At 42.2% G+C, this 19856-nt stretch overlaps 1 protein-coding gene across 4 annotated transcripts in view; it reads left to right on the top strand.

Annotated features, from left to right (window-relative positions):
• Positions 1-19856, top strand: part of LYST (lysosomal trafficking regulator) — a 180080-nt gene that overhangs the window by 147967 nt on the left and 12257 nt on the right. For all 4 annotated transcript variants that reach the window (XM_030335241.2, XM_032595256.1, XM_030335240.1 and 1 more), the window contains 5 exons: positions 2649-2866; positions 7802-8032; positions 9978-10167; positions 13478-13614; positions 16533-16631. In XM_030335241.2, coding sequence (XP_030191101.1) covers positions 2649-2866; positions 7802-8032; positions 9978-10167; positions 13478-13614; positions 16533-16631 — 875 coding nt within the window. The remainder of the gene's footprint in view (positions 1-2648; positions 2867-7801; positions 8033-9977; positions 10168-13477; positions 13615-16532; positions 16632-19856) is intronic.

Here is a 19856-nt window from a genome sequence, read left to right as displayed (position 1 = left end):
GAAAATGGGTAACTTTTAACTGTTAAGGGTATTTGTAAACGTGTATTTTTATTTTGTTATAGAAATTGCTATATTCTTTTTTCAGACTGCAAAGGTTATAATATGCTCATTATTTTTTAAAGTTATGAATTTATGGGGGCATATGGGTGGTTCAGTTGGTTGAGCATCCAACCTCGGCTCAGGCCATGATTTCACCGTCCGAGAGTTCGAGTTCCACATGTCTCTGCGCCGGCAGCTCAGAGCCTGGAGCCTGCTTGAGACTCTGTGTCTCCCTCTCTCTCTGCCTCCTCCCTGCTCGTGCTCTGTCTCTCTCTCTGTCAAAAATAAAAACATTAAAAAGTTTTTTTTAAAGTTATGAATTTATTGAAAGCACAGTGTAAGTTGCCTAAAATCTCAACAATTTTATGAGGAGTGACCAAGTTAGAAATAAAACACCCTAACCAAAATCATCTAATACCAAAAAGGGATAGTAGAGGATAAAATCAAATTTTCTGTGATGCCAGGGACCCAACAATCTTGCCCAACCATACCTGTTTTTTAATAGAAGATCAGGTAACCATTTAAGAGATGTTGGTGGGTCATTTTCGTGCATTACTTAATTCCATATTTTTGTGTGACCTTTAGGAATATATGAAATTGATGGTCATAGCTTTAGAGAAGTTCATGTTAGGAAAATTACTTGGGAATTTTATTCTATACTAACTAGCCTCTCTGGAGCTGTTTGGAGAATCATTAATAAACCCACGCTGCTAGTTATCTGGAGCACATTTCATAATGTTGCCCAGATGAGAAGCCTCCAAGAATGGTCAGCACCTGCAGTTTGGGACTCCCTTAAATCCATGCTTGTTTCCTCTGTCTGTGTATGTTTCAGTTATCTATGGCCCCATAACAAATAACTCCAACACCTAGTGCCTCAAAACAACAATAATTTTATTATCATTACAGGTTTTGGAGGTCAGAAATTCAGGAACAGCTCAGCCCAGTGCTTTTAGTGGTTTTGGCTGGGTGTCTGCCTTCAGATTAACTGGAGCTGGACCAGCCAGGGGATCAGAACAGCTGGGGGCTGGAGGACATCTCTCTTTATGTAATCCCCATGCCTTTCCACGTGGTCTCTCCACATGGACTAGTTTGGGCTTCCTCACAGCATGGTGGGCTTGGACATTCTACCTGGCAACTCAGGGTTCCAAAGGCGAGTGTCCCAAGAGAGACGAGCGGGAGCTTCACGGCCTCTTCCAACCTTGAATTGGTGGTCACGTAGTGGCACTCCTACTGCAGTCACAAGTGCCCGCCCACATTCGGAGGGAAGGGGCTCAGACTGTGCCACTTGATGGGGGAGTAGCAAGATCCGGGAAAAGCATGCAACACAGCAAGTGCTGGTATAGCTGTTTTTGGAAAATATAGTTTGCTGTAATGTACGTCATGTCATTTCCTATCAGCACTCCCATCAGCCTTTCATCGCACTTTCAGTCATCTGCTCCGTGTGATGTGTCCCCAGAGCATTTGACAGTTGGGAATGATTTGGGTTTATGCAGACCCCCTGCTGCTCAGCCCCTCCCCAGCTCAGCCCTCGGGTGCCTCTTTCACTGCTGTGAAATCAGGAAATCCCTGCTACTTCTCCCGAAGCTGCTCACACAGATTCTGCAGTTTCTCGGCCAGTTGTCTTAAATCACTGCAGCTGTCTGTAGGATGAGCTGAGCTTTTGGAGAGGGCTCCCACCGCACTCCATGTCAATTTATATAAGCCCTTGGTTTATATTGCACACCAGATCATTTCAAAATACTTCCAAACTTAGCGACTATCCTTCTATCTGGTTTCACAAGATCTAGAAGGAGGCAGACAGCAACTTAATTTTATATGGAGCGTAATCAGCTTTGTAGAGATCCTTTTTCATTTTTATTCTGTTATGGTGTCCACATTTTCTGTCCATAAAATGTAGCACAAAAACATTTCTTTAACATTTCTTTCAGGACAGTTTTTTAAAATAAACACTTCTAAGATTTTTGTTTACCCTTCCAAACAATTAGAAAACAGCTTATCTACATCATAGAAGAACGCTCTTATTCAGTGTGTAGGCATAATTTTGGTGTCCACAGGAATGCTTAGTAGAAATCATATCTGGACAGACCTCTAGTCTTACCATAAAGTTAATAGACAGTTCATTTAGGAATGTGCATACTTTGTATGAGTTGCATTTTTTTTAAATGACAGAATGCTAATATTTACTAAATAAAGTCTTAAATTTACTATGATGTTAACATCAATACTTAAGAAATGCTTATACAAAGCCTCAATTTGATTTTAGTCAAGTTTATAATTGAATAGATATTTAAGCACGTAATACATTAGAAGTTTTGATAAGTGGAATATTGAAATTAGTGGGCAGTGATTTTCTGCTGTTTTTTTCAATATGATATAAAGTGGTAGAAGGATAAAGTTGGAAATCTGAAATTTAATTAGGATAGCATTCACCCACGTGGCTCTATCAGTAGGTAAGTAAGTAAATGAACAATGATGTTACTATTCTCTTTGCCTCTGCTTTTCCTGGTGATAGGACGTAATGTCTGTTTCTGGAAACTCTTAAGACCCTGCTCAGGCCAAACGAAGCATGCTTTAGGGAGATAAGCATTAATATTAATCTTCTCTTCTAGGTTTTGATTTTGGTGTGCGTCAGAACGGTGAACGGGTTAATCACGTCAACCTCCCTCCTTGGGCACGTAACGATCCCCGTCTTTTTATCCTCATTCATCGACAGGCTCTAGAGTCTGACTACGTGTCCCAGAACATCTGTCAATGGATTGACTTGGTATTCGGGTATAAGCAAAAAGGGAAGGCTTCCGTTCAAGCCATCAATGTTTTTCATCCTGCTGTAAGTGGCTTTTTTAAAAATATGCATTTATGTAAGGCAGAACCTGAATGAAGGGTTAGCTGTTAGGCTGTTTCTTTAAAATCAAAGAGAATTAGCAATAGCACTACACTTTTCAGGTTTTATATTTTGCCTCTTTAAAAATAACTAAGAAAAAGGCGCCTGGGTGGCGCAGTCGGTTAAGCATCCGACTTCAGCCAGGTCACGATCTCACGGTCCGTGAGTTCGAGCCCCGCGTCAGGCTCTGGGCTGATGGCTCAGAGCCTGGAGCCTGTTTCCGATTCTGTGTCTCCCTCTCTCTCTGCCCCTCCCCCGTTCATGCTCTGTCTCTCTCTGTCCCAAAAATAAATAAATGTTGAAAAAAAATTAAAAAAATAAATAAAAATAACTAAGAAAAAAAAGACGCTATCTATTGCGGGTTCCTCAGGACCGACCATCCCCAGGTTAAATGAGGACTTAAAGACTCAGTGTATGGTCATACTAACAGTTATTACAGTGATAGATACAAAACAAAATCAGCAAAAGGAAAAGATGTATAGGGCAAAGCTGGAGAAGACCAGGCACAGGTTCCCAAGAGTCTTCTCCCAGAAGATCACAAAGAACACACTGACCTCCTCCAGCAACACGTGTGCTGTTGTCTGCCGGGGAAGCTCATTAGCGACTCAGAGCCCAGTGTTTATATTGAGGGCTGGTCATGTAAGTACTCTCTCTCACACGTACTGAAATCCCAGACTCCCGGGAGGAAGGCAGGTGTTCAGTATAAGCACATCGTTTGTGCAAACAGTTGAGGCACAGTGAGTCCCTCCTATGAGTTAGGAAACGGCAGGAACTCTCCTGAAACCTGTGTTCCCTTTTAGCAGCCAAGGGCCAGCCTTACCGTGGGTCTCTGCAAGGAGAGCAGCTCAGGCCTGCCACGTTAACTCTTTCCTGCACACTATCCTACATGTGCATTCTCTTTTGAAATGGCATCATTTTTCCTTAATACAGAAACAATATTTGTGCCTCGTTAGAAAAATGTATAAAATACAGACTGCAAAAGGAAGATGTTTAAAAATCAACTTTGAAATCGCTATCCAGAGATAAATATCAAAACCACCTTCCAGACTTTTTTTATACATATATATCATTCCATTTATATTATACCACTGTTCCATAGGATGGCCATATAACAATAATTTATTTAACCATCCCCTATTGTTAGATATTTAATTAGTATCTGTTTGCTATTAGAAATAATAATCCTGAGAGGCCCCTGGGTGGCTCAGTCAGTTAAGCGTCCAACTTCAGCTCAGGTCATGATCTCACAGTTAGTGAATTCGAGCCCCACGTCAGGCTCTGTGCTGACAGCTCAGAGCCTAGAGCCTGCTTCAGATTCTGTCTGTCTCTCTCTCTCTCTCTCTCATAAACATTAAAAATAATAATAATAAAAAGAATGACCATGCTTAGATAGGCACTTATAACAAGTATTTAATCCCTTGTGGTGGCAGTGGTGGTGAGTGTTGAAGATTATTTAGTTTCTGAAGAATCTTTGAAATTTTATTTTGGCATTTATAGAAACGTTATGTCTAGATATGTAATGAAATTGGCTATGCATGATTAAATGCTAAAAGCTACACGGTACAAGTGGGTCTGCACAAAACACGACAGGTCTGTACCCAACTACTGACCGCTAAGAAGGACATGCATGTTGCTCCCCATCCGACTCTCGGAGACAACAGCAGGAAGGAGAAAAGTGTAGCATTGTTTACAGTAAAGAGCCTGGAATTTTCACCACACTTGAACTACCTGCCAACATCGTACTTAACTTCATTTTTGCCTTTTCCTCGATATCACTTTAACGAATGATTTTTTTCCATAATTTAACATTATACACAGTCTTTTTTTTCCCCAACACTGAGGAAGAAAGAATCAGGACTGTGACAAATCCTGAATTTTTACCCCACTTCCAGTCTGATTATTGCCCTAACCCCCCTTTCTCTCCAGCTTCATGTCCTAAACAGGGTGACAGCATGGAGGACACCACCCTCTCTACCATGTTTTAGTCAAAATGGGATACTTTGGCTTTGTTTCTCGTCCGGTCTTCTGCCTACTGCAGAGGAGAGCGAGCGGTGCTCTGGCCTCCACTGACAGCCTCACCAAGATGGCCTAGGGAGGCCGAAGGGACGTGGCGGCTCATCACAGCCTTCTCTCCGCCAACTTCTAGTCAGTTTCAGTGTGTGTGAAAACCTCCAAAGCAAACACAGGGACAGGAAATCAGGATTAAATTGATCCTCTCCAAGGATGCATAAGGCATAGATGTGTTGCTCTTGAACTTACAGGACGGAAATCAAAAAGACTTTGCTTGGGTTTCAATGATACTAGTGTTCAAAGTCCTGATTCTTCAGTCCAGGAAAACAGGAGGCATATAGACCTCAGAAATCCAGGCTCCTTACTAAGAGAAAATATGCCTCAATAGCTGAGACCCATAGACATCTCCAAGATGGCATATGTGAGTAAAGGGAATGAAAAATTCTTTCTCCACCCTTCAAGGTGCTTCCTGCTGGAGTAGGAACTAAATATACATGAGACAGCTTAACAGGAAAAAAAAAAAAAATCCAAAGTTTACTTATGTGCACACAGAGGCTCAAAAATGAAATTAAGACCCAGGCAGGCAGTTTTTACACTTTTTTAGACAAAGGGACAATAAATCTGTGAGGGATTAACAAAACAAAGAAAACCTAACTTTGGGAGCTTCAATTAGTAAGGATTTCTAAACAGAATTTGGGCTGGGGTAGTAGGTTAGTAAAAAGTAACAAGAGTTGTTTATGCAACCTTCTCCACTCTAAATTTCCCATCTCTGGTGATAAGGATGTCTCTTTACTTCCTGCTACTGGGGGACAGAGGAGGGTCTGGGTCTCCTTGCATAGCCGGTCTCTTAAGTAACTTTTATTTAAAATAATCAGTATGCCAAAGCAGCCCATCTTGGGGCAGCCTGCCCTTGGCCCCTACCTGAGTTAGCAACAGAAAACCATCCTGTGAAACCATCCATTGTGTCTTAGGAGAAGAGGAATCAAAACCTTTGTTTGAGCATATTAATGTCGAAGAACAAAAGAGTATTGGATATCACATAATTTCAGGCTGATACAAATGGCTTTGAACTTCTAGTCCTCATTTCTGCAAATTGAGAAAATTGGGGCAGGGCGGGGTCCTCCACTTTTCTTCTGCCCCTGTGTTGCCATAAGCTGAAAGTTACGTTGTCTCCCTGAAATGATTTTGGCTGACCTCTTGACTCTAGTTTTCTGACCAATGTCTGACAGGTGGTTACAGAAAAAATACGTCCACTTGCTAATCTGCCTGTAGAAGCTGTTATTTTGGATCAGCTTAATTGAACATCCTGGTTATATTTTCATGAGTCCTCACTGAGAGACAAGTCCAAAGAAAAACCTCATTTGGTTTTCTTTTTTTTTTTAATTGGGGCATAACTGACGTGTAACATTATCTTAGTTTCTGATGTACAACATAATGATTCGATATTTATATATATTGTGGAATGAGCACCACAGTCTCATGAACAACCATCGCCACGCATAGTTACAGAATTTTTTTTCTTGTGATGAAGACTTTTAAGATTTACTCTCTTAGCAGCTTTCAGATATGCAATACAGCGTTATTGACTATAGTCACCGTGCCGTGCATGACATCCCCAGGACTTATTTATTTCATAATTAGAAGTTTGTGTCTTTTGACCACCTTAACTCATTTCACCCCCACCTCCTCCCCTTCACCTCTGACAACCACCGATCAGTTCTGTGTATCTATGAGCTCAGTTTTTTCGTTTTTTGCTTGTTCATTTGCTGTTTAGATTTCACATATAATCGGTATCCTATGTATTTGGCTTTCTCTGGCTTATTTCACTTAGCATAATGCCCTCAAGGTCTATCTATGTTGTCACAAGATTTCATTCTTTTGTATGGCTGAATAATATTCCTGTGTGTGTGTGTGTGTGTGTGTGTATCACATTTTCTTCATCCACTTATCCATCAATGGACACAGCTTGTTTCCATGGCTTGGCTGTTATAAATAATGCCGCACTGAACATGGGGGTGCAGCTAGCTCTTCAAATTAGTGTTTTTGTTTTCTTTGGGTAAATACCCAGAAGTGGAATTTCTAGATCACATGGTACTTCTATTTTTAATTTTTTGAGGAACCTCCATACTGTTTTCCATAATGGCTACACCAATTAAATTCCCATCAGCAATACACAAGGGTCCCTTTTCTGCACATCCTCACCCACACTTGTTTCCTATCTGTTTCATACTAGCGACAGGTGCGAGGTGATATATCATTGTGGTTTTGACTTGCATTTCGCTGACGATGAGTGACGTTGAGCACCTTTTCATGTGTCTGTTGGCCATCTGGACGTCTTCTTTGGAAAAATATCTATTCAGATTTTCTGCCCATTTTTAAATCAGGTTGTTCTTCGTTTTGTTTTTTGCTGTTGAGTTGTAGGAGTTCTTTGTATATTTTGGATATCAATCCCTTATTAGAGATATGATTTGCAAATATTTGCTCCTATTCAGTAGGCTGCCTTTTCATTTTGTTGATGATATCCTCTGCTATGCATATAAATGAAGTCTTACATTCTTTGATCTTAAATTAAAAATCAATTTTATAAACATACACAATTAGAACCCATCAATCCAGATACGTAATTTTATTCACTCATTCAGGAACACTGATTACTTCTCTTCTTATCTCATCAAGACCATTAATAATTACTAACTGATCAAACACAATTAAAAGCCATTTCCAAAAAATAAATAAATAAATAAAAGCCATTTCCATTGAAATAGAGAAGAGTAAACTACTACCTGGAGAATAAAACAAGTTGTTTCCCCATTGGTGTCATTGCCAATCTCACTCTGTATATACCACCTCTCGTTCCCTTTTACTCTTCAGACGTATTTCGGAATGGATGTGTCTGCAGTTGAAGACCCTGTTCAGAGGCGGGCCCTAGAAACCATGATAAAAACCTACGGCCAGACCCCTCGTCAGTTGTTCCAGTCGGCCCACGCGAGCAGACCCGGATCCAAGCTCAACATCGAAGGAGAGCTCCCTGCTGCCGTGGGGTTGTTAGTACAGTTTGCTTTCAGGGACACCCGAGAACAGGTCAAAGAAATTACCTACCCGGTATGTCATTTGAATTTTAATAGTATTTGGCAAAAACTGATCCGACTCCAGAGATATCAGGCCCTCTCCCCAACTCCACGGACACCCCAGTGAACGGCCTCAGCCTGTGAGCCAGCCAGCCAGGGAGCACAGGTGCACACCATTAACAGCGCCGCTGTGTTCGGAGTGAATGCTGTGTCAGTGACACGAGAGAGTGCTTTGGGGGGCTCCGCTCAGACGGCCGGCTCCCAGAGGGCTATTCCCAGGGAAAGCCTCACAAGGCAGGGGCATCACAGGCACCCGCACACCAGAGGAGGGGAACCGTCCAGGACTGGAGAATAGTCTGAGCGTGGGCGTGGCAGGGTCTTGGTTATCATCTTCCACCAAAAGTACCGACCAGAAGCGTGAACGTTTGGTTCACAATTAAAGCAGAACCTTACGTGTATCTTTGGCCCCACCAGACTGTGATGACGAAGTGTTGCCTCTTAAAGTGGAAAATAGGCATAATTTTTCCTCTGACATACAGAAGTAGAGCAAACAAGCCTGAAGAGAAAAATGGATTCTAACCCTCAGCTAAATTCCTCATTATCACAGCAGCATAAGATGGGAGGCTGTGAACTGTCAAACGTTGTAAAGGTTTGCAGCAGAAAGCAAGGAGGCAAGGGAAGGAGGTTGTGAGGGTCCTGGACGTGACGTAAAGCGGCGTGTCTCCAGCTACAATAAACCGTGACCCAGTGTAAGGATGGTCTTCACAGACCTTGTTTTGACAGTCACTTCTTAAAATAAGGTTACTTAAATCACTAACTGTAGAACACAAATAGAACGCATGGAAATTCTAGGGGCGCCTGGGCAGCTCAGTCGGTTAAGCATCGAACTTTGGCTCAGGTCATGATCTCATGGTTCATGAGTTCAGGCCCCACTTTGGGCTCTGTGCTGACAGCTCAGAGCCTGGAACCTGCTTCACATTCTGTGTCTCCCTCTCTCTCTGCCCCTCCCTGGCTTGCACGCACGTGTGCACATGCTCTCTCTCTCTCTCAAATATAAACAAACATTAAAAAAAAAGAACACCTAGAAATTCTTTATACGCATAGCTCACATATATCTCATGTGTGTGTTGAACACAAACAAAAGTGATACAACCAGTAAAATTCAAATTGAAAACATCAGTATGATGTTTTGCTAAAACCAGATCACCAAAGTTGTGTTTCATAGTTGAAAGCTGTTTTTTGTTTCATGTTTATTTGTCAATGCAACCCTTAAGACTTCGAAGCCTCACAAATCACTGTAATTATCATTACCAGGGTCTGTGTCTTTCAGTGGAATCCATTATTTTACCATGTCAAAATAATTTAATAGTACATCCCTGAAAAGTAATAAATGCAATTTCATCTAATACTTAGTGTTAATCAGCTGTTTGCAGTTGGTACATAGATCTGAGCCGTATATCCGCTTGCAGCGGGAACGTGGCACCCACCCTCCTCGTTCCCACTGAGGACCCACGTGTCCACCATTCTCTTCAGCTGGGACGGCCTTTCCCCGGACAACAGCCCCACTTTGCTCTCCCAGTTCTTTGAGGTGTTGTTCAGATGTCCCCTCCTCAGTTCCCTCATTCCGTATCTATGACAGTAACCCCCTCGTTCCCTGCTCTCTTCCCTTTCTCCGTTGTTCTTCCTAGAGCTTCACCACCTGCCATATTGTCTGTGCCTCTGTTTCTCGTCTGCCCCTCGTCTGCCCCTCGGCCCAGCTAGAACCCAGCTGCATGCGGACTGGGGCCCCATCTGTACTTTCATCCCTGCATGTAGCAACAAGGAACACAGATTTCCATATGCTAAGCATAGAGCAGTAAAAAGTAGAATATAATTCTTGCCTACAAAGGGCTTATAATCAGGTTGCTTACTCTTTGTTTAGAATTTCAGTTAGAAGTCATTCTCTATTTACTACCTTTGACTTTTTCCTTTCTTCTTAGAGCCCTCTGTCGTGGATAAAAGGCTTGAAGTGGGGGGAGTATGTCGGCTCTCCAAGTGCTCCGGTACCTGTGGTCTGCTTCAGCCAGCCCCACGGAGAAAGATTTGGTTCTCTCCAGGCTCTGCCCACCAGAGCCATCTGTGGATTGTCCCAAAATTTCTGTCTGCTGATGACATACAGCAAAGAACAAGGTAAAAGAAAACATTCTCGGTACCTCTCTCATGAGATTTGACTGTTTCCAGCTCATCTGTGCTACTATTTTATTTCTGTCTTGAGTCCATAGTGAAAATCTTTCAAATGTGTGGTTATTTAGTGGAAAGTAGGAATTAAACATACCACCTGGCGGGGGGGGGGGGGGGGGGGGGGAGGGATTAAATGCAGTGCCATTTGAAATAAGAGGAGGAGTCAAAGCCAAGAACAAGTATCTTGTGGTTATGCTCACAAGATGAAAGCATCTGTTATAGAAATATATCTTTTGAGGCCCTTGAATCCCAGAAGAGACTAGCAAATTAGTACCTCAGAAGGTATAGTCATGAGATTCAAACAAACAAACAAAACAAAACAAGGAAGTCATGATAGCCTTGAAAATAGGTCTTAAAAACAGGTATGCCTGGAAAGCAATTCTTGTCTCAGCCTCTGTGCCCTAATTCGCTAACAGCAACACATGGAAAAGGGCTGTAATTACGTCATGGTTAACATAATTAACCATTTCGTTCACTATAAAAGAACTCTCCCTACTTACTAGGCACGGGCTTTGGGCACTAGAATGAATGCCTGGGGCGCTCATCTGTTCGTATCAGGCGTGTGCAGATTTACCTAAAAGCCAGCGTTGCAGATTTACCTAAAAGCCAGCATGTGGCCTAGATAGACGCCTGTTGACACAGTGTTTGTGTTTAACATTATTTTTGATACACCGTGCTCCTGGGGGTCCGTACAGCTGGCTTCCAGCACGTGCAGCACTGCGTTACAACAGAGGTCACTTAAGGAAATTAAGTCTGCTGGCTGGGCCACAGTTCTTTTAGACTTACTCTTGTCTGTATCATGGAATCAGTGATTGCCTTTATGCTTGTTTGTAATAAGAGGCTGCGTATCATTTTATCTCAGTTTAGTGAATTAGTAGGGTAAGGCAAATCTGTTTAATCATACCTACTGTAATATCAGCAGTTTATTTTCACGAGTATGTTACAATTAGTTGTGAGGTGTGTTACAAGTTAATTTGCTGCTAATAATACTTAAAGTACCAAAGTGTGTGAATAATTTCCCTTGAAAAATTAATTAGAGTGGATTGAAGTTTGTCTCCGTTGAGCAGAAGAGAAAGGGCTAGTGTTACCGCTTAGCACGGTGAACTAAAATATGTCAAATATGGTCGTCAGTCTACCTTATTTGTGCCATTTCAACCAGAGCCCTTAGTGAGTGTGCCCTTAATAGCTGTGTTCATTCAGATTACGCTTTGTTTCCTTGTGAAACATGTCTGGGATTTGCTGGCATCTAGGTGCGTGCAGGGAACGCCACAGACCTGGCCACAGCCTCAGGAGGCACAGCGCCTTGAGTTTGTGTCCCAGCTCTGCTACTTAGCAGCTGTCTGACCTTGGCAAAATTACCTAAACCTTCTGAATCCTGGCTTTTGAGCCATAAAATGGGAATGACAGAAAGATTTACTTCACAGGTAATTTGCTGTAAGATTAAATGAGATAATGCAGGGAATGATGAGCACAGTGCCTGACTCCTTCTAAGTGCTTAGTAAATGTCCATCAGGCTGTAAGCGCCCTGGGCCCAGGGACCGTGTGCACTCACCGCTGCCCCCGGCACGCAGCAGCCCCATGCTCCACAGCGGCCTTGCGGGAGTGAGGGCTCAGCTTGCAGATGAGAGTTCGGTCATGTGCTAACAGCTGCGTGGTGTGGCGCACCCTTGCATCGAATAACTGTGTGGTTCTGCTAAGCTCTACATGCATAACACAATGTAACAAGTAAACTGAGATCCTTTTGATGATCTTAAACCCAGGATAGGTCAATTACTTGTAAACTGTGCCTCAGAAGTGCCTGAGATGCTTTTTTTCAAAACATACTTGCCTGGGTCCCATTTGAGCCAACTGTATCAGTCTCTGGGGCTTGAGTCCAAGCCTGTGCATGCTGAAAAAGCCATTTTCTTACAAACTGCGATTTAAATTTCACTATTCTAATCGGTAAAGGAGTTTATTTTTCTTTAAAAAAAAAAAAAAGGTGGTGCCTCTTGTAAGTGCTGGAATGAGAAACTGGGAACGGTTATATTACGTATTTCATTCACTGAACACTTGGTTTACTGAGTACCCACTGCATGCCAGGCATTATGGTGGAATTTGAGAGGCCCTGAGACTCCCGAAATGTGGCTCCTTTCCCCAGCAGCTTATATTTAGAGCAGCTTATATTGAGTATATTCCAGTTCCTTTATTGCAAAACTGATGTCAACATTTGGTATTATAGTTGACAAAACAAAACCAATCTGTGAATTACATTTTCACTGTGCTATTGATTCTTTCAACAAATATTTATTTGTTTTATTCCTCTATATGTGGGCTCATTATATAGGTGCTGCAATAAATAAAGCACATTGTCTCTCCGAAAGGGGCTTGAGCAATCCAAATTTCAGGCCAGTACCGGGTATGGCATTTATGCTGCATTACCTATATTCAGCCCACCAACAAGAATAGATTTTGAATAGTACTGAAAAGGGATGTCAGAATGTCCAAATCTTTATCCCCCAAAGACATAAAACTATGTTGTAAAAAAGAGAAAACAGAACCCTTTTAAATCAAAGTCTGCTATGCAAAGTCCTTGCACTTGACAGGATGGAATGAACCCTTCCTAGGACAGGTATTGCTTCTAAGGTAGCCATGTTCTCTTTCTAATATTGATAGTTAGTTGTCTATACTGATTCTTCAGCAGGTGGTATCTACAAAGTTATTTAAGTAGTATCTAGTTTATATTTATTTATTTTTTAAGTTTTTTTTTTTAATGCTTATTTATTTTTGAGAGAGAGGGAGACACAGAATCCAAAGCAGGCTCCAGGCTCTGAGCTGTCAGCACAGAGCCCGACGCGGGGCTCAAACTCACCAACTGTGAAATCATGACCTGAGCCATGACCTTAACCAACTGAGCCACCCAGGTGTCCCTAGTTTTTTTTTTTTTTTTTTTTAAGTCCAAGTGTCATAGAACATGAATAGTGTAAGCCTGACTATCATTGTCGTTTATAAAAATTCCTTAACAGATATTTTAGTACTAAATCAAATCCCAGCCAAAGCATCACAAGTGAAAAAAAAATAGAGTTCCGCTCTTAGAATGCCATTAGCATTAAAGGAATAAAACTAATTTAAATTGGTCCATCTTATGAATATAAAGGTGATTTGCACTGGAAAGATACTATGTTCTACTATGTAAACTTCAGCTTTTAACCCGCCATTCTGGGGGGCTGCCGGTAACAGTGGAGGGGTGGCAACCGGATACTTTTCATTTCTCCTTCTCCAGGTGTGAGAAGCATGAACAGTACCGACATTCAGTGGTCAGCCATCCTGAGCTGGGGATATGCTGATAACATTTTAAGGTTGAAGAGCAAACAAAGTGAGCCTCCAATAAACTTTATACAAAGTTCTCAACAGTATCAGGTAAACTTTTTTATGAAGTACTTTATAATACTGATTAAACACAATGCTTTAAAAGGGAGTCAGACCGGTAGCAGCTGGTCTTTAATATTCTGCAGTTAACCCAGCCCAGAAGCTGACGATGCTGGACTTTGCCTTGTTTCCAGCGCTCTGGTTTCCCAACCATTGCTGTCCTGACTTTGTCCCCAGCTTCTGTCTTCTCCCCAGTACCTCACAGAGACAGTATTATAATCACCGAGTCAGCGTCAGCTGTGGGAACAAAATCAGCATTGCTTCCTTCTCAGTGTTCTCTGTCTTTTGTCACTGTGTCATTTTCTGTAGCCAGAGTGCCATCTTCTCTGCCTGGTTTTTGCAAAATAGACTGGGCGTTTAGGCATCGCGATGGGGTAGAAGGAGCACTGGGCCCAGCGAAAGCCCTCTGATCCGTGTTAGTGTCCCAGCTTGGCTATTTCCTGTGTGGCCTTCGGCAAGCACCCTCACCTTTCCAAACTTGAGGTTCTTTCCTCCTCTTTGAAACTGGGATAATGGGACTCCCCACTACTCTCTCATAAAGCTGTTGTAAAAATGTCTCCAATTGTCTATATGTTGTATATATACTGCATATGTACACACACACACACACACACACACACACACACAAACAGGCACACAATACTGCCACAACTTTTTCCCATAGAAAATTGTACGTTAAACCCTCTTGCTGTGACTTTCTTTCCGTGGGAAATTCTTTTGCCATTTTCTGACTTCCATTATCTACATAACACCTGGTGCCTATTCATGTGTCCTAACATTTTCTCATTCCCTGGGCACGTGAGAATGGAGTAAGCTGTTTTGTGGGGATTTTTGGCAGTGAAAGAAAGGAGAGCAGTGACTCCTTTGCTTAACCCTCAGAACACCTGAAGAACAGGTCATGACCTTTTGTTCCTGGTTACCAGTAAAGTAACAAAAGTAAGCGAAAGGACAATGAAAAACAACCTTATTAGAAATTTTAGTAAGCACTTGAGCATCACAAAATTAATTTCTATCACGTAAAGTTTGGCACACAAGCATATCATTAAAGACAAAAGAGTACTGTTGTAAACCCTTTTAGCAAAACAGGATCGTCCAGGTTCTTTTAGAAAAATACTGTGTGATGAAGAACTTCCAGTCAAATGGCTACCTGGATGGGAGCGCCATATTTTATCTTCATCCTTAGAGACATATCGTTCCCTCAGCAGTTCCTTAGCTTGAGAAAATTCGTCCCGGATGTTCCCGTCTGACGACTCACGCTCCGATCTCACCTCCACGATCAGTGATCAGCGTCCTCATCATCAGAGATGGGAGTCCTGCCATCCCCTTGCCTTCACCTTCTGACTGATCTCAGAATCGTGAAACATAGTCCCCTGTCAGTTTTCTTCTCTTTTCTGTTATCAGTAGAACACGAAAAATTCTGAATTCCCAACTGTGTTCAACGAAAGCTAAAAGCAGACTACAGGAATGGTGTCTCCGGCCTTCCTTTATGTTTTCTTGAAAGATGACAACACTCTTTGGACAATGCAGTGAGAAAACCAAAGGATGACAATTCATTTCACATCCTACATTATCCTTCCAGGAGATCCATCATTCTTCATTTTCTTGCTTGTTTTGTGTTAGCATCGTTGGGAATAATTGATGAAATAACTCCCACAGTGATGAAACAGCAAAGTGTTTCGAGCCAGAGGGAAGATGAAATTGCTAAAACCCTGTGATTGTAACTTAGGTTTATAGAAGAGTTCAGCAGACCCATATGGTAATTGCAAGACCGTGAGTTTTATTCTATATATAAAAAATAAATACATTTTCTCTTTGTTCTTATGGAAGACTTCTAAGAAAGAAGTCATGAAACATTAACCCTTACAAATAGTTAGAACTATTTAAGAAATAAATTAAAGAAATAACATTGGGTCCACTGGATGCTGATGTCTGGAAGGTCAAGGAGGCCAGGGTGAAGAAAGTAGTGAACATTTGAGCACATGTACAGGTCCAGGGGAAGAAGCCAGCAAAAGACAGCTTGAAATTCAGAGAGAGTACAGACAAAGGTTCTGCGGAACACTGGGTGGGGGGTGGGGCTGGCCTTAAAAGCGAGGGGCTTTCTCCTCTAAGTCAGGAGAAGCCCCGAGACACTTGAGGCGCGAAGGAGGGGAGAGGATGAGATCTGTGGCTGATGACCTCTGTCTTCTCAGCACAGTGCAGTGTCAGGGGCCGTGGGGCAGGTGGGACTACAGAAGGGACGCAGGGGAGCAGAGCCACTGGGGACGGGGACGGGGGGGCGGGGGGGGGGGGCGGTCAGCTGGTGCCCGGAGCCAGAGGAAGACTCAGTAGGCAGAGAGTTGAGTGGCCTTGAACAGGGCCTCCCTGGTTAGGACTGAAGGGTTTACAGCCCCAAAGGAATAATCCGAGATTTTCTTCTCCACCTCTATCTTTCCTTCTCCTCCTATTTAAGAGTCTTTAGAACTGTGAGAAGCAATACCTCTATCTGAATGTACCCCATTTCCCCACTAGAAGCAGAAAAAGAAAAAAAAAGTAAAAATCAGGTAAATGTGTAAAACCGCACAGAGGCACACATCACACACACATTCAGCCTGGATCATTTTATTTAAACTTCTGAGGAACAGATGACTGTGTGTGTGTGTGTGTGTGTGTGTGTGTGTGTGCGCGCACGCACGTGCAGAAAAATGTAAAATCATAGATGATGATATACTGTAATACTCAGAAATAGCCTTTAGACATCTGGCTTAAAGTTACAGAATACTCTGTTATTATATCTTGCCCTTTTTTAATCACTTCAAGTAAAATGTTCATTAAATGTTGTGGTTATATATATTTTAAATAATTGTCAGAGAAGTAGAAACATTTCTCCTGCCTTTTAAACACGCTGATCCTTGGTTTGTCCCCTTTCAAAGGTGACTAGTTGTGCCTGGGTACCTGACAGCTGCCAGCTGTTTACTGGGAGCAAATGTGGTGTCATCACGGCCTACGCAAACAGGCTCACCAGCAGCACGGTAGGCCTGGGGCTCACGTCGCGGCTAGTTTGGGATTTTCCTGTTCGTGAGGGGAAAAAAATGCTTATGAAGTATGATTCGTTTGTAGAAGATTAACTGGAAATGTGTGCACTCTAATCTTTTGTTCTTCAGTCTTCTCTTCACACAAGCTCTTAAAATGTAAAAGGTCACGTATCTGACTCTTCAGGTTTATTAGGATCACGAAAATTTCTGAAAATGATTATAAAGATCTTATTTTTGGTGTCACAGACAGATGGCATTTTGAGTCATGATCTCTTTTGTGATGATACTTCTTCATGACATTGTGATGCTCGTTTGCGTGTATTCTCGGTGTCGACCTGAACATCTAGGAGTATACCACAGGATTCTGTAAAATTTGGAAGCCTAGAACCTCTAATATTTAACCTACCTACAGCCTCTGGACTGCAGCAAAATCCAAATAGCCCATTTTGATTTCTAACACTTTCTGAAAGAAATTTATTTTAGCCATTTGTTGAATTTCCGGGATTTGAAAATTAAATTATAAAGCAGTCAAGTGAAGAAAAGACATATTATGCAATACTTATTTTTAATTTACTGTTGTTCTTTCTTGAATCAACTCTCTGTGGTGCTGTTGAGGGTAAATAGCAAGTTTAGGGTAATAACTCAGTAATAATTTTATTCTAGAACTTTCTTGTTTCTTGTGCTTTCTGCCCCACCCCCACCCCCACCCCATTGCAGTTTTCTTTCTTAGATTATTAAATATGTTTTACTGGGTAAACTGGTCTTGCTAGCATGGGGTGATGCTAGGTTCCTCTTACTTCTCTGTCCAAGTTTATTCCCTTTTAAACTCTTATTAAGGTTCTTTGCCATGATTCTTGGGGTATAAATATGACCATAATAGTGTTTCTGTCTTTTAGCCTAAGGGACCATTAAAATGCTTGAAGCAGGTATAATTTGATCTAACCAGCATTGTAGGAAGCCCACTGTGCACCTGCCAGGAGCAACACTGGGGCGTATGAGCCTGAGGCGGGTGTGCCAAGCCCAGAGGCCGCTGTCGTGGTGCAGGTGGGCCATGGGGGTGGCTCTTCACAAGAGATGGGCATGTGCGGGTTCTCACAGGAGAGTGAGGTATGTGCCCCGAGAACAGTTCGTACCCAGGCTAGAAGGACACCAGAGAGGGGCCGGATGTCAGAAAACCTGACAAGTTACACTTGAGCTGGATCGGAAAGGATCAGTTTCCTAAGTAGAGAAAAGAGGAAAGTGTGTTTCAGGCACAGGAAACCAGCAACATGGCAAGAAAAGAATGGTAACTTGGGGGGTGGAAAATACTTGTATGTGTAGTTTAGGGTCTGAAAGTCTGGGAGGAGAGGTCAGAGCCAGGGAGAAGGGGCCTGGGGTAAGTTCTTTTATACCAGAACAGAAAGAATGATGAGGAAGCAAGCAGAGAAGCATCTGAGCTCTGGGAATGTCTCCTGTTCACTCCCAAAGGCCTACAGTGGATGTTAATTTATATCATCTCTAATATTGACTGCTGACAGCACGTGTGTCTTCAAAGCTCACCCTTCGGTTTCCTTCTCCTCCAAACATACTCGGAGCCCCGCCGCTACAGCAGTTGTGTGCCTGCACACTCAGATGACTTTGCACCATGACTCCTGTTTAGAAACTAGCTTCCTCTTCTCCTTTTACTTTTCCTTTTGTTTTTGCCAACCCTTTGAACAGCCTGTGCTTGGTTCTTCCTTCCATTCTTACTATCCTTTAAGGTCTTTTTTTTTTTTTAGTGTTTTTAATGTTTATTCTTGAGAGAGAAAGAGAGAGCACACACGCACGCATGAGCAGAGGAGGGGCAGAGAGAGAGGGAGACACAGAATCGGAAGCAGGCTCCAGGCTCTGAGCTGCCGGCACAGAGCCCGACGCGGGGCTCGAACTCACGAACTGGGAGATCGTGACCTGAGTTGAAGTTGGACGCTTAACCGACTGAGCCACCCAGGCGCCCCACTATCCTTTAAAATCTTAATTGTATACTAACACAGCATGTAGTGCAGATTAAAAAAAGATGAAATTGTCAGTACAGGAGTAATTGTGCACAGCATAGCTTTGAATGTAGCAGATGGGAGTCCTCGCTGTCACAGTGTGAATACAGAAAGACGTGCTTCTTTTGCTTTTGAAGTCACTAGAAGCTTGGGAAATCTTATGTTGCTTACGCTTCCACAGTTATATATTTACCTGTAAGTAGATTTTTCAGCTTTATTTATAAGGGTTTTCTTTTTCTCCCAAGGATACTAGTATTAAGTAATCAAGTCATGAGATTAACAGTTACTATTTAAACCATGTCCAAAAATGCATGTTAGCTATGTGGTTTTAGCACTGGTTTTTTTTTGAGGGGAGGTAACATGGGTTTTTGTCGATATTGTTGCTGCTTTTCCTCAGGGACCCCCTCACCATTTTGGCACCCCCGAAAGCTGCATCGTGACCAGGTGCCTGTGTGGTTAGCAGGAGACGCCTTGTGTCTCCAGTTTCTGTTCTCCCAACCCACTGACTGCCGGGGTTCTACAAGTATTTATGTTCTCATGGGAGGTAGCTTTAACACCGACAAAAGACAGGCTCCCCGAGGGCCATGCAGGGTGTGACCAAAATAGTTGTTAGGAAATATTTTCAAGAGGGTCTTATGAAATACATTCCTTACCTAGTGAAGCATATCTGACCGTACCACATAAGCCTTGTAAGTTTCTGTTGATTCTCCCAAGATAGTCTTCTAAAATGTATTCCACGTAAGGGTGGATGAGTTGACTTGTTAGAAGGAATTATCTGTAAGCTGTTTATAGATTAGAGAAGAATGTCTGCTAAAAGTGATAACTGATTTTAAAATAATTGCTCTTGAGTCCGTTTTTTCACTAATTAACTAGTATGGCCACATGATCATCATGTAAGTGAACACCTGTATTTCTGTTCTCTAAATCAGTGGTGGCAGGAGAATAAATATGAGGTTTATCCGAGATAGTATTATGCCATTCAAGAGAAATTTTTAAATGAAGTAGGCCATGATTCCTGTTCTGCTCATGGAAATTATTTTCTGACCTGTCAGGGAATCATCTAGTAACACTAACTCTTACAGCCATTTTAAAGTGTAAAATCTGTAAAATTATCAACAACCACTATAGGGGTCCTATGCTGTGTTTACCCCATAAATATTATTCATGATCATGGGGTAAACACACACACACACACACACACACGCATGCATGT

The sequence above is a fragment of the Lynx canadensis genome, chromosome D2, assembly GCF_007474595.2.
Source record: "Lynx canadensis isolate LIC74 chromosome D2, mLynCan4.pri.v2, whole genome shotgun sequence".
NCBI classification, from domain to species: domain Eukaryota; kingdom Metazoa; phylum Chordata; class Mammalia; order Carnivora; family Felidae; genus Lynx; species Lynx canadensis.
The sequence above is the reverse complement of the archived record's forward strand: the minus strand, read 5'-3'. Positions and strand labels throughout refer to the sequence as shown.